The sequence below is a fragment of the Thermobia domestica genome, chromosome 3 (genome assembly GCF_964235325.1).
Source record: "Thermobia domestica chromosome 3, izTheDome1.hap1.1, whole genome shotgun sequence".
In the NCBI taxonomy this organism is placed as follows: domain Eukaryota; kingdom Metazoa; phylum Arthropoda; class Insecta; order Zygentoma; family Lepismatidae; genus Thermobia; species Thermobia domestica.
In genome coordinates, this window is record NC_137456.1 from 85,472,198 (window position 1) to 85,497,421 (window position 25,224).

The 25,224-nt window shown below is 36.6% G+C and overlaps 2 protein-coding genes across 3 annotated transcripts in view; one reads left to right on the forward strand and one right to left on the reverse strand.

Annotated features, from left to right (window-relative positions):
* The window catches only part of LOC145680571 (hatching enzyme 1.2), a 54,168-nt gene extending 46,746 nt beyond the window's left edge, over positions 1 to 7,422 (reverse strand). Inside the window, exon 1 of the mRNA XM_081751214.1 lies at positions 7,341 to 7,422. The gene's annotated coding sequence lies outside the window, so the exon portion shown is untranslated. The remainder of the gene's footprint in view (positions 1 to 7,340) is intronic.
* The window catches only part of LOC145680570 (mitochondrial thiamine pyrophosphate carrier-like), a 58,451-nt gene that overhangs the window by 19,071 nt on the left and 14,156 nt on the right, over positions 1 to 25,224 (forward strand). For both annotated transcript variants that reach the window (XM_081751211.1, XM_081751212.1), the window contains exons 2-5: positions 12,915 to 13,054; positions 16,387 to 16,542; positions 20,837 to 21,016; positions 22,670 to 22,835. In XM_081751211.1, the coding sequence (XP_081607337.1) occupies positions 12,929 to 13,054; positions 16,387 to 16,542; positions 20,837 to 21,016; positions 22,670 to 22,835 (628 nt within the window). In that variant the 5' untranslated portion in view covers positions 12,915 to 12,928. The remainder of the gene's footprint in view (positions 1 to 12,914; positions 13,055 to 16,386; positions 16,543 to 20,836; positions 21,017 to 22,669; positions 22,836 to 25,224) is intronic.

Sequence of the window (25,224 nt, forward strand, 5' to 3'; positions counted from 1 at the left end):
GTGTCTAATCCATAGTTTTCGGGGTCATTCAGGTGAACAGTGATATTTCCGATCCGGTTTAAATCCAAAATCAGTCCCAGCACTTGGGGGAAGGGGAGAAAGATATATATAAAAATGATCAAAAATGGCCCCTATCAGTATCAAATTTATAGTTTTCTGGGTCGCTTAGATGAACAGTGATACTTTCGATACAGTTTAAATTCAAATTCAACCTCGCAACTTGGGAGAGGGGGAGGAAGAGATATTTAAAAATGATCGAAAATGACCGATATTAGTACTGAATTCATATTTTTTGGGATCGCTGAGATGAACGGTGACACTTCTGATGCTGTTTAAATCCAAATTGAGCCCTGCATTTTGGGGAAAAGGGAAATACATAAAACTGATCAAAGATAACCCATGTTAGTGTCGAATCCATAGTTTCCCGGGTCGCTGACACTTCCGATCCCGTTTAAAACCAAATTCAGACACTCAACTTGGGAGAGGGGGAGATAATAAAATGATCGAAAATGACCAATATCAGTGTCGAATCCATGGTTTTCGGGGTCGCCGATATGATCAATAATCTTTCAGATGTCGTTTAAATTGATGCCATTAAAAACGAAAACAGCATATTTCACGGGTACTAAACATGAGATAACGGAGTTTCGCATTTAAATATTCATTTCAATCCACCGAAGCGGGTAAAATATGCTAGTATTTGAATAAAGGCAGAAAATTAATCGATAATCGAATAACAACTGGAAAATATTCGACTATTTAAATAACAACGGAAGAATTATTTGACTATTTATTCGAATAATAAGGGAAAATAATCGAATAGTTATCCCAATATCGAATAATCGAATAACAACAGATAAATTATTATTCAAACATTGATTATTCGAGTAACAATAACAACGGAAAAATTATTCCAAGAACGAATACTTTAATAATAGCAGAAAATTATTCGAACATTTATTATTCGAATAATAATGGAAAATATATATTTAACTATTCAAATATCGATTATTCGAATAAAGGTAGAAAATTAATCAATAATCGAATAACATTATCCGAATAACAACTGGAAAATATTCGAATATTTGAGTTACAACGGAATAATTATTCGAATAATAACGGGAAAATAATCGAAGTTATCCCAACATCGGATAATCGAATAACAGAAGAAAACTATTCGAACACCGAATAATTTTAAGTCCTTACTGGAATCGTCCCTAACTGTTTCATCCTTCTCCAGTCAGTTTTATTTAATGTTGCGCCTCTTTACTATATATCCTTTGTATTCAGGCTGACGAAACGTCTCGGATTTACCGAGGCACTCCCAGTTTCCTGCTAGCCATACCGGTGTTCCGAGAAATCATCTGTTTTTTTTTTTTTTTTTTTTTTTAATGGTTACTTTGCTTCAAAAAATTTGTATTGTACCTAGTATTCTTTGGTTTTTTTTATGGACAAAGTGAAAACATGTTTCAAGTTATGTTCTACGTTAAGATTTTTCTCTAAGATGAAGTGTTTCAAAAGAAAAGGTAGAATGGGCAATTTGCCATGCAATAGTGGGAGCAGGAACTGTTAAGATGTAGAAAAAGAGTGCCTCAACACCAACCACGAGTTCGTAAATAGCACTCATACGTTTTATTTGTTTTTCGACAACCGTGTTGTTTAGATACTGATGCCACCATAATTATGATATCATCTATAACAGTAGTAACTAAACTTATGAAGCTTTTAAGCTACCGTACTGTTTTTATATCCTACTGTGAGCTACCAACCAAATGAACTACCAACTTTTTTTTTTTTTTAATTAAATCTTACATTTGTGTATTACCCTTACATTATAAACTGACATTTCTACTAAATATAAAATCAAACTATCCAAGTTAGCAAATGTCTAATATACACGCGAAAAACGTAACGTGCACAACCCCACACGTATACAATCAACTGTGAGATGAGGCTGACAATGGTAGTTGCGGGAGAGAAATAAGCAGTTGTTGTCGTCAACCCCCCCCCCACCCCCACCCTGTCGTTAGTGTCAGGTCAGTGGAGGAATCAAGGTTAACCAACCGAAGCGTTAACGCGATCTACCGAAACTGTCCCCGTGAGCTACTAGTAGCTCGCGATCGACGGTTTGGCGATCACTGATCTATCAATTGAAATGGATCAGTCGTAAAAACTGGGTGAAGTGATGCAGGCATTTATTAGTTTCTTTTCTGATTATGAATCTGTGATTGGTGTAAAAAAGAATGTGTTATTCTATGAATTTCCGGAGGTGTTTCGGATTTTCAATTTCAGAATGTAGTCAGGCTGACAATATTAGACTCAAGGAAGTAAATAAAATGTTTGCATTTTTGGAAACTTTAATCCCCATGAAGCAGATGTTGACCTTTCATGTCTAAAAATTCAATGAAATATGTAGTAATAGTAAAATTTATTCCATCCCTTGAAGTGGGATTCTCAAAATTCGTGCAAATGAATGAAAGTTAAGACAGCTTCATTGCACTTGAAAACGTTAGATTCACCCATTTTAATGCGATAGGATCAATGTATTTCGTGAAAGTTGCTTCTGTGTATAGCTGCGTTACTATTTCGCATCCGAAAATTGTACATTCTGTTCCGTATGTCAAAGCGAGCGCATTTAATAGAAATCTTGAGATTTTCCCGAAATGAGTTTTAACAAAGACACCCGTATCACAAATATCTTTCTGGAAAGACATTAAGGCCTACTAGTTTCAGTGGTGCACGCAATTGAATATTAAGTAGGTGTACAAGAAAACTGTTGGCCCAAAAGAAATCTCTTAAAAGTATTCTCAACGTCTTTCAAAATCTACGCTATTGGTTCCCTTCCTTGACTCATGACGTGTTGATAGCTGTGTGGTCGCGAGGAAATACACTTCCCAATGCGGCAATGGCGAAAGATGTTTTCTAAATCGGGTGAGTGGTTTCGGAGATTACCTTGAACAAACAAACATAGAAACAAAACATATGAAACATGTGAATTTGACTTCCTTTATAATATTAGTCCATATTGAAAAGTGAAGATAAAGTGGGTGGATAACTCCGTGAAGAAAGATCAAGGGTGTTAGGCCGGCTTTCTTCTTGGAATCAAAAGGTGAATATAACTGGCTTCACTTAGTAGGAAAATACTTGAACGCCCATTTTCTGGTTTGGTTAGATTGAAAGGAACGCCTAGAATAAGAAGTGAACGTTCTCGAAATCTTTGTCTTTTTCTGTAGTGTTACAGTGCTTCAGGAAGAAATGGCTGTATATTGGAAGATAGTAGATTGGGCGATGCCGAATAACGATGAACGTGTGCCCGTCTTGTCATGATGTGGTAGATCCAGCGGAACGAAGATGTAATTGACATCAACATGTGCAATTTTTTTTAAAGAAGGAAAATGTATTTGACTCCATTTTTAATGATCAATTCCTATTGCAAAACATAATAGAGTAAATATTTCATTATTCTTAATACAATTATTATATTCTCACACAGGGTCGGATCCATGATCTTCTGAGGGGAGGTGCACAAATAACCATCAAAATAACTAATCACATTGAGACTCTTCAAAGTGACATGCGACAATATTTTTTACCCCTGACAACGCTGATACATAAAACGGGGGGGGGGGGGTAATTTAAAGAGGGTCGCAAGTGATTGCAGGAAAAAAATGTTTTTCTTCTCCTGGCTTCTGTTTTTTTTTTTTTTTTTTTTTTCCTCTTTGACAAATGTTATATTGTTTTGCATGGTGAATCCCTTTTCTTTAACCTTCAGAAAATCGACATAAACTATTGCTTTTGCAAAGCTCTGCTTTCTTTTAAGCCCCTAACGCATAAATAATGGCAGAAAGTTTCGGAAAGTGTTGCTATTTTCACTGCTAACTTCTCATTTTAGATAGTGTATATTTAGAACGAAGGGGGGTGCACCGGTGGGGACACCGAAAATCCAGCCCTGTTCTCACATTACATATTTACCTACTTTAGATGTTGTGGATTGTCATGTACTTTTATCATCAATTGGGTTTTCTCAGTCTTATCTAGCTTTTTTTTTTTTTTTTTTTTTTTAAGTCATAATGCCTGAAGTATTATCTTGGGCAATGGTTTGTTTACTGTGGTCGAATTCGTGGCCACTCCGATCAACCAGATTTTTCACTTTGAATTCTGCTTATCCAGCTGAGGGGGAACGTTGGGTCAGTGATGAACCACTCACCTCTGGTGCAAGGGATTCCTGGTTCGACCCCGTGTCATGTGCGTTTCTCGTAAGCAGCATTGTGTCTATGGGTTTCCTCGTAATTTTGTCATTTTCTCCCGTATTCTTATACCACCAATTCTTCCATAATCATTCTCTTATTATTTCATTGGTTGGGGGCAAAGTGTACGCAGTTACAGTGAAGACGGGGAAAGTCTTTCACATTCACATTTTAATCGTTTATGTTTATACTAGCAAATGTCTTCATGTTATTCCGGGCAATATTGTGTGTTCCTCCTTCTGGGTCTTTTATATAGCATGCGTCTGAACTGTCTTGCTCGAAATTCAAATATCCCGTACGGCAGGGAGTAAAAGTGAGGGGGAACGCAGGGAGAGGACGCCGTCCCCTACCTCGAGAAAATATGTACGGCGTGACATCATGCCGCTACCTACCGTCCCCCTACCTTTTCAGATTCACTTTTACCCTTGCCGTACGGGCATCTTAATGAACCATCCCACCACTTTTTTCTTCCATTCTAGGTCAGATATCAGAAAACGTTGAAACGTGAGTTTAGTTATTTTAAATGAAAAGTCTAAATACCGAATTTCATCTCTAACCTTAAGGGATGTGGAAATCTTATTTCAATAATTGCATCCCCAGTTCCCCTTCTAAGTCGAATTCCCCCCCCAAAAAAAATATTTCCTTAGGGGTAACTTTACGTTATAAAACCTATGGAATGTAATGCGTAAAAATACAAGGGGTGTTCAAATGAAAAGGTACGAAACGACACTGTGAATATAATCGAAGTATAAATTCAAAAGTAATAACCAGAAGCCTAAGCACATCTATCCCACTGTTTCACGAGCCGAAGGTTCCCTGTTCCTAGAATTTCTGTGACTTTGACAGCAGTCAGTCCTCCACTGTGTCCTTCAGTTCGTCGTCCGAGTTGAAGCGCGTTGCTTTGAGTTTTTTTTTTTAAAACGGACCAAACAGATTGAAGTCGCAGGGCGACATGTCCGGGCTGTAAGGCGGATGCTCAAGCTGCTCCCGCTTGAGCTTGTCCAGTACACTTTGTGTGACCTGGGAGACGTGTCGACGAGTCTTATCGTGGAGCAAAATCACTCTCTCCGTAAGCAGCCCAACCCATTTGCTCTTGATGGACTTGCGTAGGCTACAGAGTGTCTTACAGTACACGTCACTGTTAATGTTCTATTCCGTCCCCGAGGAATTCGATGAGTATCGGACTTCGGACGTCGAAAAAGACGGTGAGCATCACCTTGCCTGCTCAGGGTACAACTTTGATTTTTTTTAGGGGGAGGTGATGGCTCATTCTTCTATTACATGCTGTCTCGCTTTGTCTTTGGCTCGAAGTTACGGCACAAGCTTTCGTCACCGGCGACGATTCGCTTCAGGAATGCGGGGTCGTAATGATACCGGAACAGATGCCCCACACGCAGTTCTTTTTGCAGTTCGGTGAGCATCTTCGGAACCCAATGTGTGCACACTTTCTGGTAACCCAACATGTCGTGCACAATTGTCCACACTGTTCCAACGCTGACCCCCACCATTATTGCCAGCATTCGCATTGTGACACGCCAATCACTTCTCACCAGGTCATTCACCTTGTCTATGAGTTCGGCTATGATTACCGTGTCTGCCTGGCCTGGTCTCGGTTCATCACTCAAACTCTCCCACCCTTCACAAAAACAGGCACTCCACTTTCTCACTGACTTGTCGGACACACAGTCTCTCCTATATATGACCACCATCCGGCGATGAATATCGGCCGATTTAACCCCTTCCGCAATCAGAAATCTGATAACACCTCGCTGCTTCTCAATCGTCGAATTTTTCAATGTGAACGCATGTTTTCTTCACATGCACTGTCGCCACATCAATGAAACAGATTACACAAATGCCTCATTATCTCCTGCGTCATGTGAGGCGCCCGCAAATGCGCACAAACACGCCAGACACTGCATTCTCTTCCCTAGATGTCGCACTACGTTATCCCAAAGCGGGATATTTGTATTTCAACCGGTTTGGTGTGTACGACGTTTCGTACCTTTCCATTTGAACACTGTTTGTATATTAAATAAGCAAATGGTAGCATATCATCAACGAGTTGAGTTGAGTTCATTTTAACATCCCTTTCAGCAACGAGGCTATATTAGACGGGACCTACTGATTAACATGTTATCCGATCCACATGAACTCCCGCCGGGAAACGAACCCGGGTCTCCCACGCCAAAGGCGCGTATGCTAACCGCTTAGGCACGATGGAGCTCTCTCATCAAACGAACCTCAAAGCAAAATCTGAAGCAATGTTTCTGTGGCCAACCTTAAAAGTTCTACTCCGACCTAACATCTGTTGAAAGAAGAATGAATTTTCGCAAATAAGACTTGCACGTGCATGTCTTGTTGTGATTACTGAGAGATACACTTTATTTCATAAGAGGGTTAAATCTCTGATTACTTTCATCTGCAATGAATTTCCTTTTTCAATCATAAATACGTAGAATAATAATATGTATTGTTAAATGTGCAGAACTCATTATGTTCTGGAGCAACAAGCATGGGTGCGATCCTGGGAGGGCCGAAGTTTTCGTGGTCTCCCTTGGATCTTTGCTTCGATACAGTAAGTACGCCAGAAATTTTTATTTGGGGTGTGTTCAAAATAAAAGGAGGATGCTCTCAGAATAGTGTACATTTTTAAACAAACTCAAAGAAAACAATATATTTTGTTACGCAACTATTAGCAAGAGTAACTTGTTCCATGTCCCCCCCCCCTCCCTCGTAGCTTTCATTTATTGAGCTCAATCTGCTAAAAATTGACTCATCTGATTTTGAGTTATGATATTCCAGTATAATATTATTTGATCTCTTAATATCCGCTCCTGCCCCTTCCTCGCTACGTTATTAGCTCTGCATATCTTTCATAAGAAAATTATTCATTGATTTAATTGTTTTCCAGAAATCCAGTTATCCCATTTACAAATATTTTGTATCTTTCTGTTTTGTCTGTTTTAATGTAATTTTAATAATCCGCTCAATGAATTTACGTGAATAAAAATATGCTTTACAATAAATTAAGCTAGCGACAAATGCGTTCCTGCATAACACTAGACTCAGTCTAATATATATAATTCTTACCTCGATCGATCTCTTAATTTCTAAAAACGTTTTGACTACACCCTTTTAACTTCCGTCCGTTAGTACACCACTTGCAGAGTAGCACTCACCAACTGAATCTGGTATAGCTTATTACTATATTGTCACATTTTTCCTTATTGTGGAGGAGGTAGGTGAATGACCGCTCAAGACGTTGCCAATTTCAGTCATCTGCATCTGTCTATCAATCTCTTTTCTCGGAAACGACCGCAGAGCCCAGGAGGGTAGGTATGAGGGGTCTGTGTTGTCAATTGTTTTGATCGAAACATCGCCCGAAACAATGAGGTCATGAGGTTCTCGAAGTCGTGTATGAGAACGAGGTCGCTTCGTATTTTGAAGTGAAATAAATAAATAAGAATATTGCCTTCTTTCCTAAACGCTAAACCTTTTTTAACTTGATGTAATAAATAATCTATATGATACTGATTGATAGAATTGGATTTGGGGGAGTATTTCTTTCCCATCCAGGGGTGTGTGTAAAGAAATTTGGGGGGTGTTAGGGGGTGTAGATTACTCCTTGCTTGGATATCTGACAATGTATTAAAGAATCTTTAAAGCCCCCCCCCCCAAAAAAAGTATAGAAATAATGAAGCCGACTACAGGATTTTTACATGTAGTGAAGAATCCTTCAAGAGAGAGTTAATAATTCTATCTTGCAGTTAAAAGTGTTCATAATGTGTCTTTCAATATTCTTCCATCTAATTGCGCACTATGAAGACATTAGAGTTACAAAATCGCCCTTAAACAACTGACTACTAGCTCATATAATACAAAGACTGAGATTTGCCGTATTCTGAAGATGACCTGAGGAAACATGTATCCTTGTGCGTTGTCATTGTTATGCCAATCAAATTGAAGAATTATTAGATGTACGTCAGAAAAGGACTGACAAACATTCCACCACGAAATACAGAGTACATTCAACCTTATAAAGCTATTTCTTTTGGCAATTCAAGACATAGTCTACGTGCGAAGAATCGTAAATTATCTTATTTTACCTTGACAATAGATGAGACTCGGTTTACCTAACTGTTGCAATTCTTGGTGTATAATATTTGGTATGCTCTACCCGATTTTAGCGTGCAGATAGAAGTGTGAACAATAGTGAACAATAATCTGTAACTTACCTACGACTTCATAATCATCACCGTAATGGATTATCTTGTGCCATCTTTCTGATAGAAGATTAATCTCGCGCCAATAAAGATCCTGAAATTTGGAATTGAAGCTGTGTTTTATGCATACAAGTTAGGAGGGAGAGGGAACTTCCTCAAAGTTCTAGAATCCTCCCCCCACTTTGAAAATATAGGATTGCATGTAGGTTATGAATGTGGTCTTACCCTAGGACATTAGATTCCCCCTCCGTCGCCTCCAAATCGAGAAGAATGGTAAAGGATAAAACAGGTTGAAGGACCATTGTTATTATTTTCGTAAAAGATAAACGCGGCATGAACAAATACAGAGGTAAATCTTGCGCAAGAATGAGATTAGAATGAAACGGTAACATACACAGAGAACTTACAAGTTCGAAAGGAGGTATGACCAAGCCTTTTAGTTTCCCAAATAGCCCTTTATGTCCTGAGTAACATTGTGAAGTAAAAGGAAAAAGAAGGTAACGAGGTTAACCGTAACCAGAAAATAGATTTGAAGGTTTGACATAATTTCGTACGAATTTAGACATCTAGGCTAGTTTTAAACACAAGTCGTGATTAATTAATTAAGTCTAATCTGCGTACAAGTTTCATTATAACAACATTTACTAATTCGAAGAAAACTAAACTCAAAACTTATCGCTTCTCAGATTTCTCTACATTTATCTGCTAACTAACGTAAGTGCCCGTTGTCGCACGGAAAGAATAATACTCATGCAAAAACTTTGAAAATAGAGAAATATATGAAATATACATGATCGATTCTCGGGCTAGCAGAAATACCTGTCCTTGTTAATGAAAAACAATTTTAAAAATCTGAAAGATATGCAAACTGCAGGATAACGGTGAGATTGCCTACCTCACATGCAATAGGGTTTACTGTACATATATATTAGGATGTCCCTTATTTTGGATAATTTCATGCTGCGATACCCACACACCCCAAAGGTAGTCTATGTGACCATAAACATTCATTAGTGAAATAGCTGCTCTCTACGAGAACGTTAACTCGTGCCGACTTGACGACAAAGTCATGAAATGACGTTTCCACATTATAATATAATTTAGAATTTCCAACCGTGATAACGGAGAAACTAAAAGAGACAGAGAAATGAAACTTTGCACGTAGCAACTAGAGAAAAAGCGACATCTGTTCGTGTATTGATAAACAGCACTGGATGAACAATGTTGCTAACCCAAGAGAAAGTTTTGTTTTTGTAAATGGAATGATCTAAATTGGATATCATCATTGGAAGCAACAATGAAAACAAAGACAAAAGAGATGGTAAACGCATATCAATGCTGCAAACTTCTCGAGAAAGAACGTGTAATATGTGTTGGCGCATACAGGGAGTAAGGTACTAACGTTTTGCATACCTTAAATCAGATATTGACAAGAACTGTTTACTCTTACTCTAAGTCTAGAAGGATCCGCTGAACAGTGTTGCCATCAACAGAAGAGAAAAAATAAGTTTGGAAAACATACAATAACTCGGAAAAGGTCACTAGTGCTGTATGCTTTAAAATCTATAATGCAAGACGGTAGAGCATGAGGAGATCGCTTTGATCGAACGAAAAAATAATTTTAAAAAATGTTAAGGAGTAGTATGGGAGAATAGAATAATATTTCATGTAATTACAAGATGAGAAAGAGAATTGACTAAGAAAAACTGATCTTGAACCAGTGATCAGTCACGGTGAAAATAAAAACGGAGAGGGAAAGAAATAGGTTAGCCGAAGACCGTGGTGCAAGGGAGCTTCTCAGTGTTTTTCTGCAAGTGGCTTTCCATTGATTACAGAGAATTTGTTAGTATAACGAGAAATAAGTCCCTGGTTCGATCCCAGTTCCCACTAACTTGTAAATGTACTTTGTGGTGCAGAAAACCGTGTGGGTAGATTTTCGCGGGATTCTCTCGTTTCCTCCCATTTCCATCATTCCATCATTATAATTCATCTCATCATCACCGTCTCCCTTAGCCTCGGTGCATAATTGTCGGGCATTAAACTAAAAAAGAAAAAACTACAAATAAGAAGTCATATATGAAGAAAAAAGTCATATTTATTGAATATATAAAGGTAACCAAGAAAGTTTTGTCGTTTTTTCACCCACCACCTTCGAACATCGATACGTATCTGGAACATCAAAACTAGTCCCCATCAGCCTCAACGACCTTCTGCCAACGTTCTGGAAGGCCATGGATTCCATAGCAGTGGGATTGTGGGCCGTGAAGCGAAGAAGATATCAAGTGCATTTTGTACCTCTACTAAAGATTTGAACGGGTGTCCTCTAAGGCGATTGTCCAAGGAATGGAATAGGTGATAATCGGACGTTAGCGGATGAGGCTCAGCGTTGTCCTGAAACAGGAGGACCCCTTTGCGATTCAGAAGTGCTGGCTCCCGAGTTTTCAGTTTTTCTTGAACACGGCTCAACTGCTGACAATACACAGTTGCATTGGTGCTCTGACCAGCTGGTAGCAGTTCCCGATGACGATGCCGCGAGTAGTTCGCCAAACTCACAGGAGGACCTTCTTGTGCAGTGCTGGTTTCGGCTGTTTTGGAACCGGTTCATGGGATACTAACCAATGATGACGGCTCCGTAGAGCTTTGTACAGGACACACTTCTCATCACATGTCAACATCCTGTCCAGAAATGGCTTCTTCCTCAGACGAGATAGCAAAGAAACACAGATGTCTGCCCGCATTGCCTTCTGGCCCGGAGTCAAATCATGTGGGACCCATCGACCTAACTTGTAGTGCTTCCCAAGTTGATGGAGGCGCTGCCGAATGGTTTCTTCACTCACACTGAATTGTAATCCCAATTCCTCCCATGTCTGGCCACTGTTCGCCTCAATTGCTGCCTGAAGATTTTAATTTTATACATGTGTTGATCTTCCAGCATGTGGTGCGTCTTCGAGTTTTTCGTCACCGTCCTTAAACTTGTTAAACCACTGCTGCACTGTCCGCGTATCGGCGTTTGACCCTAGTTTAAACTCGTGCAGCATACAAGCCCTTATGACGCTCTGTGGAGGTCCCATCTTCACACTGTCCTTACGAAAGTTTACAGTGTAACTGAACTGCTACAACCAGGTAGTATGTTGGAATACCTACACCAACAACTGACCTTCGTCTCATCTCCGTTCGCATTGAACTCACGGTGTGAAGGCCAATGGAAGACAGACCTCAAAAAAAAAAAAAAAAAAGCGACAGAACTTTCTTTGTTATCTTTATACTTGAGAATATATGCTTTTTATGAAGTCGAGATTTTGATACAATAATTACGTTGTTGGTGCTGTATTTAAAATTCTAATGTTATGGTCTTTAACCGACTGCTTTTTTTTAAACCTGTCTATTTTAAATTATGCAAACCCAAAAGCACATATACTAAAAATATGCTGTATGTGGCGTTTTTTTTTTATTATTATTATTTTTTGAAAGGAAGAAAAAAGCAAGGTAACACTGTTTAGAGATATCTTCCCATCATAACGAAAAAAAATCACTTGCAACCGACTCCTTTCGACAATGAAATCTCGGAAAGCACAAACACAAGAAACGTACCGTTTTCTCTTGTCGGTTTCAAATTTTGTGTAAATTCACCAGTTCTCATTGAAATTTTCGCAAAACATACCGTTATTTTTATATTCAACGTGTATATGTCTGTCTATATCAATTCACTCCCTTTGTGAGTCCTATCGTTCATCATTTGTGTCTGTACAGATATAGTGAGGATGGGGGAAGGAGATTCATCTCATATTAGCGCAAGTACTTACAGCTATTTATAGTATACTCTTCATATTTTCAAATAATAATAATAATAATAATAAATAGTCAGTAGTATTTTATTTACTGTCTAGTCTGAGTAGGATGCATCTGTGCCTAGTCTGAGTAGGATGAAGTCTAAGGCGGCATATTTGGCTATCTCCTCTTCTTATTTAATTAAATTTTTGTACTAGAAATTTCCATATGGGCGTTTCTGCATTACTGATTATAATATGCTTTTCCTTTTTGGAGTGATCCTAACGTGTAGACGTGTATTGCACAGTGCGACTGAGTGCTGGATCTATTACCAACGATTATTCGGTTCTTGTACCTTTTTTAAAAAAATATTCATAGCTCGATCAAAATATAGAATTTTCTTTATGTATTACAACAGAATAGCCAACAGCGCCTTCAAATTAAGTAAATAGAAATACATTTAACATTACATTACACGCCTTTTCTTTTTTCTTTTTTTTTTTTAAGGTGGGGGCGGTTTCGGAAGTATAGCCTAGAGAACCAGAGTATATTAAACCGGCCCTGCAGGTTTATTTGTGTACTAATAATTAACTTCTTGTTAATAACGAGATGTTTAATTATTTTCTACATCAAGTTCAGATTATATAATTCATGTTTTTGTTTTGTTTCCTAGGTAAGGATGGTGGGATGGTAGGCTTTGATCCTGGCAAAGAAGTCTTGAGCCAATGGGAGCATGCGATTGCAGGTGGAGCGAGTGGGATGATCACTCGCTTCCTATGCCAACCACTCGATGTCCTCAAGATACGGCTACAGGTAAACAACTCGTACTCTTGTTTCAACTTAGTGAAGGGTACGCCAGTGATGATGATACAACGAATACCTCTTTCCTATATCATGTGTTTCATATAATATCATAAATAGTTGAAGGTAAAATGATACAACAAAAAAGGGAAAAAAATGTCAGAGGATGCTAGGCTTCTTTCACAAGCCTCCCCCCCTTCCTAAGGATCCGAGGATTGCCCGAAAATTATTAATAGCAAATTGTGTCGTTAAAAGATAGACAACTTAAAAAAAAAAAAATCGTTGGGAGCAAGGTTTACAATGGACTGTATTTAATTGTGACTTCTATGTTAATGTTAGTTTTCTTTATTTTCTGCCCTTTTTGGTAAAATACCAGAGGAATTTCTCATTATTTTGCGGACTACTCTTGGTTCATACCTGCATCACATCCAATGGTACATTAGTGACATTTACTACTAAAAACGATGAATGTTCCCTTTTAATCGACTTCGATCCGATGCTCTGTCCTCGAGTGACGGCTGGTTCCGTATTTTTCCGACAAATTTACGACTGCCCATAGTTGTTTCTAAGGCAGGGGTGCCCACAAGGGGGGCTATGACGCAAACTGCGTCATTGAAATATTTGGGGGGTTAAAAATCTATATAAATATGCTTGAGGGGGTGTAAAAATTAATCGAAAAGATTTTTTTCCATATAAGAACACCTACGGATAGACAATTGAGGGGGGTGCGTCATGGACATGAGGGGGGCACCACTGTCTAAGGTACTCTCTTAGTTAAGTATTCCCGATTATTATTTTTAGAGAAACTTACAGAAAAATGTATTTTTTCCTTGTAGTTTTATAAATAGGATCTATGCCATCCAGAACGAAGTAAAATTAGGATTGTATACCATTCCATTCTATGAATTGAGAAGTACGGAATATTCAGTTTGTAATTTCTTAATTAACAGACGAAAACCATATTCACGAAGAAATTAAATGTCGACTAAAAGCAGGGAATTTGTGTTACTATTCAGTTCAAAATCTCTTGTCGTCGCGAATTGTCAAGGAATTTGAAGTTTAAAAAATATATAAAACGATTATCATGCCTGTTGTTCTGCAGTAGCGTAGCGTGGTTTTCCGAAATGGAGATACCAAAGTTAGCCACTTGTGCGATACACTACTGCTGCAGTCAGCAATACATAGCTATTCCGAAGGGAAATATAGGATTATTTAAAAAATTTAGAGGGGGAAGGCCCCCTAATTGGTGGCCTAGTGGGGTATACAGAAGCAAATGCGTGGATTACGTTAGAAACCAATAAGCAATTGTTTCATCTCCTTCTTGCCACTACCGCTGTGACGAGAAAACTCGGCTCCACTGTTGTGTGAACATTGTTTTCAGTATAGTTTCCTTTATTTCTTTCTCGTGGGCAGCTTCTTTCTTCGCATACCATACTTCAAACTCGTTCCTTAAAAAAAAAAAAAAAAAAGCCCTTGAAATTTGTCATCTTGGGTCCGGAACTCGACCCCCGTTCGTGAATATGGCCTGAGTGTATACGTATATCATTTGAAGATGCATATAGAAAGCACTTGAAACAACTCAGGGGGCCTATTTCTGTCTCTTATTTCGTTGTCAGATATCCAGATACTGAAGGGCCCAAGCAACGTTTGCGAGGAGCGGGGAGTGTTGGCTCTCTTGGCCTACCAGATCGATGACCGTGATTCTATAGAATGTTTTATATTTATGCTTGTGTGTATGAGCTCCTTCAAAGAGTTTCTGGCTACGCCAATGGGCATACTATGTATTTATGATGAAGATAATTAGTTTCCCTTTATTTACGATTACAATTACAATGCATTTAATTACGATTAAAGCCTAACTATTTTTATATTATTATTTACATAACCGACATGCTTCAAAAAAGGCATTGAACTAGCCATTTTTGTTTTGTTCTATTTCCGTGATGTTAGCGCTCGTACATTCTGTACAGAAACTATAGCTTAGTTCCAAATAGATGGAGTTGGAAATACTTGAGAATATGCCATCTTATATCTAAAGCAAATGTAGAGTTGCAAGGGATGAGGAGGAGTGAGAAAGCAAGTAGTTGGGCATGCGCATTTGACAGAAAGCAAACGAAAACTGCGATGGTTGCAGTAGGCCTGGAAGCCCAAGGAACATAGCATACGACAAGAGGAAAGACAGAAAATATGCATGTGAGTGACGCGCATGCGTAGATTCAGCTTGTCAAAGTAAGGCGAGAGAGCGCATTCAGAAGATTGCAGTGGAAATATTTATGATAATTACAAGCAAAGAATTTATATATAATGAAATACGTACTTTTTCTTATTAGCAGGGGATGCCGGACTTACCGGCGTTCCCTTATGCTACGCCGCTGTTGTTCTGTATGGTTGCGAAACATGGTCGCTTCTCTGAGGGAAGAACGTAAACTGAAAGTATTTGAGAACAAGATCCTGAGACGAATATTCGGACCCAAGAGGAACGAGAATGGGGAATGGCGGAAACTTCATAACGAGGAACTACATTATATACAGTTTACCAAACATTGTTAGGCTCATCAAATCTAGGAGGCTCAGGTGGGCAGGTCATGTAGCGAGGATGAAAGAAAGTAAAAACGCTTTCAAAGTTTTAACTGGAAGACCAATCGAAAACGACCATTAGAAAGACCTAGGCGCAGATGGGAGGACAATATTAAGTTGGATTTCGCAGAAATGGGAATACAAAGTAGAAACTGGATCCAGTTGGCTAAGAATAGAAGTCAGTGAAGAGCTTTTGTGAATGCGGTATGGAACCTTCGGGTTCCATAGGCCATAGAGTTAGTAAGTTAATTTCTTAATTTAAGCTATAAAAAGTGATATTAAGACCATATTTCACTTCATGTGTGTGTAGTTTATTTATTTATTTAATTATTTTTTAATGAATTCTGTTAGTCGGTATTGGGAGATTTTTATCGCCGAGGCATCGAAAAATTTATTAAACGATAGTAGGAAGTCGTAAATAGCAACGGAGAGTATATTATTAATTAGTTTGTTGTTTTTGTTTGTTTAAAATAAATTTTTAAAAAATTTAATCGTTTATGAATTGTTCGTCATCCAATAGACTATTAACACTCACTGAAAGGGAACATAGGCATATTTAAAAGAAACACTTTTAAAGTTTCATAATAAGAATGGATGTCGTCTCTGGTTTTACATCATTGGCAACATAAGTTTTTGATAAGGATACCAGGGCCATGTGTTGTGACAAATAAGAGAGTATAGTATTTTGGTTTGTACCTTCGGAACTTACGCTTACTGTAAATTAGAAATTCAAACCTAAAGTGTACATTTTATCTATTTATTTTCAGCTCCAGGTAGAGCCTGTAAAGAAAACTTCCATCAACTCAAAATACTGGGGAATGACGCAAGCAGCAGGACGTATTGTTCTGGAAGAAGGGGTTCGAGCCCTCTGGAAGGGCCATATTCCAGCTCAAGTATTGTCTGTTGTTTACGGAGTGACTCAGGTGTGGAATTTGGCTTCTAAAATAAGGTAGTCCAAAGAGTTTGAACGCTTCTGTGCACTTAAAGAAGCATAACCATAAAATATATTGCTGTGTTGACACTCAAAATAGTCTCTATAAACTGTCCCCTCCGATACGTTTTGAGAATTTTGGATGCAAATATGATATAGAATTATTTAGCTGTCATTAATTTAAGGTATACAAGGAATTATGGTCCTGTTAAAGATTAACAATATGTTTTCTGCAACAGAGATAAGAAGTAGGGAACGAAATGTTCTTGATATTGTCTGGGTGTTTTATTCAAAGGTAGGTTTTAGCTCGCTTAAGGAGTCATTAAGCTAGCAAAATATATGCAGTGCTAATGCCTTTACCCTACAGTTCAGAAAGGTATATGATAACTTGGAAGTTAAGGAACTCGACTGAAGGAATAGACTGAGAGTTAAGTAGTTACAGATGCCATGTATACAAGAACAGAATAATTAAAAGTTTATTACACACGCTAGTAAACATTCTTTGAATATAAGGAACTTAACTCTTTTTATTTAAGTAATCAGATTCTTAACAAAGGTAAATTCTTTTGTCTTTAAAACAAGTCACCAATAAATGGCAGCACGTTCTCGTATCTTTCTAATGTGTATTTGGTAAAGAGCAATAATCAAATAATTCTACCAAATTCAAGAGAGATGAATATTCAGTCTTTGTTTAAAGGCAAATTGAATATACGATCAAAGAATAATCCGTGTGTTTATTTTTTTCTTCCATTCTTGATATGAGAGGATTTAATGTCAGTGTTGAGAAACATGCTCCCAATAATGAAGTAAACAAAATATCAAAAACCTCTATACGGATTATTCTCTGGTCTTATATCCAATTTGTCTTTGAACAAAGATTGAAAATACATCTCTCTCAAACTTGGTAGAGTTATTTTGATCATCGCTCCCTATAAAATACATTGGAAATAGAGGGTAGGGGTTGGAAAATACTGCTAACTATTGGTTATTAATACTATTTTAAACTCGCTTTAATTAAAAATAATGCCACTCTGTAGTGTATACATCTTGGTTGTGACAAGTGTTAGAAACAGAGGCTGCGTGTGTTACGGGTGTTTTGTCTGTTCATCCTTGATCGCAAGAATCCAACTGAAATCCACAGTGATTTACGTGAAGCTTGTGGTGAGTTAACAGTTTCTCGTTGGGATACACGTTTTCATAGTGGTTTAAATTACAGTCCAACGAGTGGAAAGCTCCATTTTCCTTATGACCAACTAAATATCGATGAGCTAAATCAAATGTCAAACAGATGATGACTTTTGCTTATGATCACCAAGGCATCATGATAACAAACACATTTCCATGTGGGAAGAATGTAAAAACAGTGTATTATCGTGACTTCTTGGGAAAACTGAGCAGAAAAAAACAACACAAAACTTGCTCGAGGCTAAGCTGCTCATTCTCCATGACAACCCCCACCCGCACTTGGGGAATTTTATGAGTGAAAAGAAACGCGAATACGGTTAATGTTACCTCCTGTTGTTCCCTGCAGTCCGTACGAGTCCATCAGATTTGATCTATTCCCAGAGATGAAACACTGTGCGTGAACATCGTTTTCCAGCTTTAGAAGGGTTTGCTTACGCAAGCCATTCGATAGCTGAACAAAAATGGCGTCTTGAATAGGGTTGCAAACTGACCGGTTTTTACCAGCTGGCCAGTATGTTTTTCAGGTTCAACTATATATTTCAAGGTTTAAAATACAATTGTTCTTCATCTATTTTGAGAATTATGAGCGGAAGCCGGTAATTTTATTTTTCAGAATTGGCAGCCGTAGTCTTGAATGGAATACAGAAGCTTCTTGAAGATTGAGAAGCAGGGAAACTACACTGCAGGCTTGTAAAGAGCTCTGTTAAAAAAAATAATAAAAAATAAAAATAAAAAAAAAAATAAACAAGTAAACAAAGTTAATGTGCATTGTTTACGGAATGACCCCTGTATAATAATGTGACCTCACAAACGTATGATCACAAATTCATTCTCACTGTCAGTACCAAGCATTGGATCTGCTGCTGAAACAATAATTATTGTGCACTCTACGTTTTGTATTGTTACAGCATCACATAGTTTTACATTCGTTGTATTCTAATTTTTGCTTTTTTTTTCGGTTACTGTTTTTTGTTGTAATTTGCAGTCAATGAAGAAACTAATTATGGCATGTAGCTCACTGGCGGCTTTAGCGGGTAGATCAGATAGACACGGGCCTACCTAAAAATTTTGAAAAAAATATAAACGTTAAAAGATACAATAAAGAGTAAATATATTTTGCACTATTTATATTAATAGTAGATAATTACTTAGCACATAGCATCAATCACTACCGTAAAAGTAATTTCCTGCTGTCATTAATTAATCAAATATGTATACTATGTATCCACTATCCATAAGTGAGGAAGTAGGCCTACCCAAAATTAAAATCCTAAAGCCGCCTCTGATGTGGCTATTAGAATTTTTCATGAGACCAAATTTCCAAGAAATCTGTAATGAGTCAGAGATATCCAATCTTGCCAGTCCTGGGCTTGTGTTCAATTGGACGCAAATTCAATAAGTGAACGTGAACCCCATTGAAATCAGCATGCTCAAGCAAACTGTAGAATTGACATCTCGTCTCTTTATACACATCCACATTTTCTGATTTCTTCATTATGTTCCCACGGTTTTTTTCCTCTTACAAATGGCATTTGTGCATTGTTTTTGAACGCATATTTAACACTTAGCAGTAGATATTTTCTAAGAATGTAGTGAGTAATTTCTCAAGTTTTTTGTCATTGGGATTATTTGTGTATGATTCTGCGAATAAATTTAACATTTGTTGGCAGGGACCGAGAATAATAGCGTTTAATGTTTCTATCCACTCTCTTACCCACTTAATCTGACTTAAGATCTAATTTAATCTAATCTAATCCATTAATGCCCCCACAGAACCCTCTATTTTGGGTTTCTTGGGGGAGGAACAGCTGAGAATATTAAATGGAAATGTATGCCGTCTGTTATATCATTGAAGTCATTATGAAATCTTGTGGAACTCTGTTTACGGAATGGCCACCAACTAAGTCTGCACAGCTGTTATCAGTACAACATGCTACAAATGGAAATACTGCAATATCAAAGCAGAAAACATCATCCCAATCTTCGTAAATGGTGTCCCATACGATCAACTTTCCACTTTGAATCTAAGGGAAACGGTAAAATTCCCAGAAAACCCACACTCATCGTGTTTGTCCACCATACAGCTCGCTTGGCGGGTGCTGGGATCGAACCAGAACTCCATGCGCCAAAGATTAGCTCTCTACTACTGAATCACCGAAAAATCAGAACTACTAGCAGATAAAAACTTGGAATAGTAACGCAGAAAAAAAAAAAAAAAACTAGGCTCCAAACTCTATATATATATTTTATTTCCAGTCGTCGTGACAGTTTGGCGCCTTGAGTTGTTCGAGCCTTGACATCTTGAAAAACAACCACTTGTACATGGTCTGTTTCCACATTCAAGTTCCTTCGATTCGCTGCCGTAATTGCTTCTCATTTGTTTCCACGTCTTAAGTTCAAATTATGTGCAATTTCGATGATCAACCGTAAACTAAGTAATCCATGAGAAAAATTCTTAATTTAATAATACTGAATGGTTCTCCAAGCTACCTCAAATTTTGAATGCCTTTACAGTAGGACGCAAAGTTTGTAAGTTAATGAACAGATATGAAAATAGTAAATATTAAATAATATTATGAAGACAGTAAATATTAAATTATTATAGATAAGTTGGAAATAACGTGAAATGTGTGTTTGTGATGAAAAGCTACCCCAGAACGATGTGCACATCATCCACTTCCTATTGAAAATTTGGACTTGAATCCAAGATGGCGGACTTCAAGATGGTATCCATAATGATACTATACTGTTACTGGAATAGATGCCGTTCTACCTCCATTACCCCTAGTCAGGATATGATGTTATTCCTTCTGACTTACCTTTGTCTCATACTATAATCCATTCAAAATTTGAGATAGCTTGGGATAGTATTTAATATTATCCCGTTGAGTTTATTTGTATCGTGGCTTATTTTGGTCTGGTATGGAACTATTTTAGGGTTGAGAAACTTTGAAAAAATGGAAAATCCATAAACAAGGATAATCCTAATATATATATATATATATATATATATATATATATATATATATATATATATATATATAGTCATGCACTACTGAATATGGGTTGTTACATGCAAATTTATATATTTTAACTTGCAGTTCGTCTCGTTTGAATTGATGACACAACATGCATGGTACTTGTTTCCTGGTCTTCAAACTGAAAAGCATAAACCTGCTATTCATTTTTTCTGTGGTGCTGCAGCTGGGACTGTAGCTACTGTTTTTTCCTTTCCCTTTGATGTTGTGAGGACACGCCTTATAGCACAAGGAGAACCGAAGGTACGTTTTTAGTAACACGTGCTGGCATTTATATCAATATTGTTACTAGGGTAAGGTGTAGTTTTCAGTTTACTCGGTTAAAGGCGTAGGACTTAACTGGGAAGGGGGTTGGGAAAATTGTGAAACACAAAATGAGAACGTGTGAAATGCATTATCTCAATTGAACTTGAAGTAATGAAAATGAAGTAATGATATATTTTATTTCTCTAATTTTGTATTATACATGTAATCATAGAGTAGAAGGACAGGTCATTGGAAATATTGTTGTTGTAAATAAGTGTAGATATAATACAAAATCAAAGCAACAGACAGAATACATGAATACTATGTACAGTAAAAGAGAAAATTTATTTTACGAAGGTATTATGGAAGATATACTACAATATGCAAACTTATTTTCATGTATTAATGCTATTATTTATGTATGGATTTGCAAGATATTCATTCTTCTACTAGATAGAAATAATGCTCAAGGAAATAGTTAAAAAAGAAAAAAAGTCTTAATATTTACTGCTGTAGAAATGTGCTGTTCTTAACTATTTTTAAGCACGTGATCCCTGTATGAAAATTAGATGTTTATCTCGTATCATACACGCGAATATTTAACTTAAACTGAAAGTGACCTGCACCTATAAATCTTCCCTAACAAATCTTATGAGTTCTTCTCTGTAAGGAGAAAATAGGAAATCTATTTAAGGTGCTGAAATATAGATTTACAAGAAGTTCAGGGTTTATTTCACATCACAAATTTTTTGTAATACGACTGTAGAGTTTAGTAGTGTCCCAGACATAATATTCAAATTATTGACTAAAAATATATTTGCTCTTCTAAAGTTTGCAAGAAGTACTGGTGGCGAAGTGTGTTGACAATAAGCTGCTACTGTTCAATGTTTATAGAGTTGAAAATATTGTGCGTTTTTCTGTTTGTGTAGTATACAATGTATAATAATACCAGTCTAATAATTATTCTTTCCTGTAAGCAAGTAATAATTACAATAATAAATATTTGAATAGAAAAATATGAAAATGACGCTGTTTGGGATTACTATGCGCAATGCGCAAATCACATAATGTAACTTAGCACGTAATTTTATTAGGTGGCAACGATGTTTTAAGAAAAATATTTTTTACTCTTTTGGTGTAAAAAAATGTGTTCGTAAAGTTCGTATATTGCATACGACGTGTTTGAAGCTGCTTCCAAGTTCCTTTGCTCAAATGATGGGTCAGTATCAACATTACCTAATGTGTTTATTGCTTCACTCCTCCCACTCTGTGAAGTGTTATACCACAGTGCTACGTGTAATTTTAAAAACCTATATGATATTTCTTTAAAGAAGCCTATGTATCAGTTATCATTAAAGATCACTATACACGTAATCAAAATAACAATAAAATACAAAGAATTCAAATTAGAAACCCCACTGCCGGGAAGAATATATGTAGTCGCTTTTTTACATTATATATAAACCTTAATATTTGTATGTGATCTGAAAAAACTGGAAAAGTTACGGAATTCATGCTTGCCAAATAAAAGGGAATTCTGTAATAATATACATTTTAAACTCTTAATTTATTAGTTCTGTGTATTTGTATGTCTGTGTATGTATGTATGCAAATTGAATAACAATAATGTCTATATGCCTTTCTTAATAGATCTATCCTGGAGTTATAAGTGCTTTTGTGATGATGTATAAGAGAGAAGGACCGTTATCGTTCTACAAGGGTATCTGGCCAACGCTTATTCAAATATCGCCTTACGTTGGAGCTCAATTTTCATTCTATACTTTGTTCATGAAGCTGTATGAACAGTGGGTTACAGGTGATCTTAAGTTTCATGTAGTAATACTAGGATATCGAACTTTATGTGTATTATTATCCATCACCAACTATCTACACATATTTAAAATTGAGAGTCTTTACTATTTTCAGTACAAATTGACAGGCCTAGGTGTTATTCAGAATTAGAATTACGGAAATAATCATCAGAAAAGGAGAAATATCCGAGCAGTTCCTGTTCCTGTTTCTACCTTCGTATAAATCAAATCCTATGAAAATATAATGGATTACTTTCGAAATTTTTCACGTAATTGCAATTTATAATGTCTAATGATCTAGTAGCGATTGTTTCAGCCAATAAAGTCGATAGTTAGATCGACGAAATGAGCATCAAGCGTTATAAATTACAATACCGTAACATACTCCGAGAAGAATTACATTATGAAATGGCGTTGTCAGAACCTAAGGCATGGTTTATATTGAAGATAACTTACCTCATAGAGTCTTCTCTAACCTATTGGATTTATTTACTTTTCTCTATAATAACACAAACCATTGCTCAACAATGCAAAAAGTATAATAAATTGAAGTAGCCAAAATACACAATTACTTCGGTGTTATTATTATTATTATTATTATTATTATTATTATTATTATTATTATTATTATTATTATTATTATTATTAGGGATGTGAGACAGAATGAGGCTTAGGGTATGAATTGTCATGAGGCTTGAATTATTCTTTAGAGTGGAAAGTGTGATAGTGTTAAAACAGTACCAGTAAAGAATAAAAAAAATAAAAGAGAGAGAAAAGAAGTGTCAATAGTTACTTGGTAGTTTGATGAATACCAAGATAGTTGTTTATGGAATTTGAGAGATATCATTTTGTTATTGTAAGTTCAAAGTTGGTGTGAGAATAATGTTCTAGAGTTATAAACAAAGTTAAGTAACAGAAGGTAAATGTATTTAGGTCAAGATATGTGTAGATGTTCGGAGAATATAATATTGAAGAATGAAATAAAGAGTATCTTGAGAAGTACAGCTGTTGTTGTAATGTCAGAAGTTTTAAAAGAGAAGATTATAGGATATTAATTAAAGGCTTTGACATTGTAAGATTGATTAAGGCAAGAGTTTACCTTAACAGATTTTAAAGAATAACTATTATTATTATTATTAATAATAATAATAATATTAATATTAATAATAATAATACCGTATTATTATTTTATATTACCGTATCATTATCCGTTAATAACACACTTCTTTTTACCCTTAAAACAGGTCTTAAAGTGGAGTGAGTCTTATGCAATGAAGGTGGTGGGAACATGAAAATACGAACATGAATATTTTGTGTTCTCCTTAACAAATTGTGTGAAATTTCGGAGCGTGTCTTGTACAAAAGAACAGTCTTATACAACGGAAATACATAAGTTTATTCTTCTTTAAACATAAAATATAATTTATAGTTCTACCATAACTTTTATTCTTTCTAAATCAAGTTCTAGAACAAAATTTAATTTTATAAACAATCTCAAAATTGCATTCATATATGTAATATGATTTCCTTTTTAACTTCAAGGTATATTTTGTTTCACTCCCATGATATCCAGAAACGCAATCTGTGAATGTCTCTAAAACTCTAAATTACCTGTACATAAAGCGATGAATCCCATACGGAAGTTTTGGTTATATGGTAGCAACAGATACCTTTTGTTCTTCCATCAAGATATTTTTATGATCAGAAGACTATTTATTCATGGTCGAAGACAGTTATATAGTTCAAGTTGTTATTGTCTTAACTATAATTATACATACTAATATTACTGTGGAAAAAAAGAGTTTGTTCGAGATAATCTCCGAAACTGTTAACCGGTTTCGGTAATTCCTTCACCATTGAAAAGTGCATTTCTTCTATTGCGTATTTTTACTCCATCATGTTAAAGTTAAAAATGGTCAAATCTTGTGCAGTACACAGAGGAACAACATACTATAGTGAAATATGATAATAATCTTCAACATAAAAACATTTAATTTGTAGTACGAGGGCTGTCTAAAAAGTATCCGACCTTTGGCCAGAAAAATAGTTGCGAATACCTGACAGATTTGGGACCCTAATCCCCTTCAAAGTAGGCCCCTTGTGCTTCCACACACTTAGCTCACCGATCCTTCCACTGCTGGAAACACCGCTGGAAGTCTTCTTTTGGAATGTTGTTCAGCTCCGTCGTCGTGTTCCGCATTATGTCTTCTCTACTCTCAAAACGGGATCCCTTCAGAGGCGTCTTCAATTTTGGAAACAACCAGAAGTCACAAGGAGCCAGGTCTGGAGAGTAGGGAGGTTGGCGAACGGTTGTAATTCCAAGTTTGGCTAAGAACGTGTGGATCAATTGGGATGAATGTGCTGGTTCGTTGTCATGATGGACGTGCCAGTTCT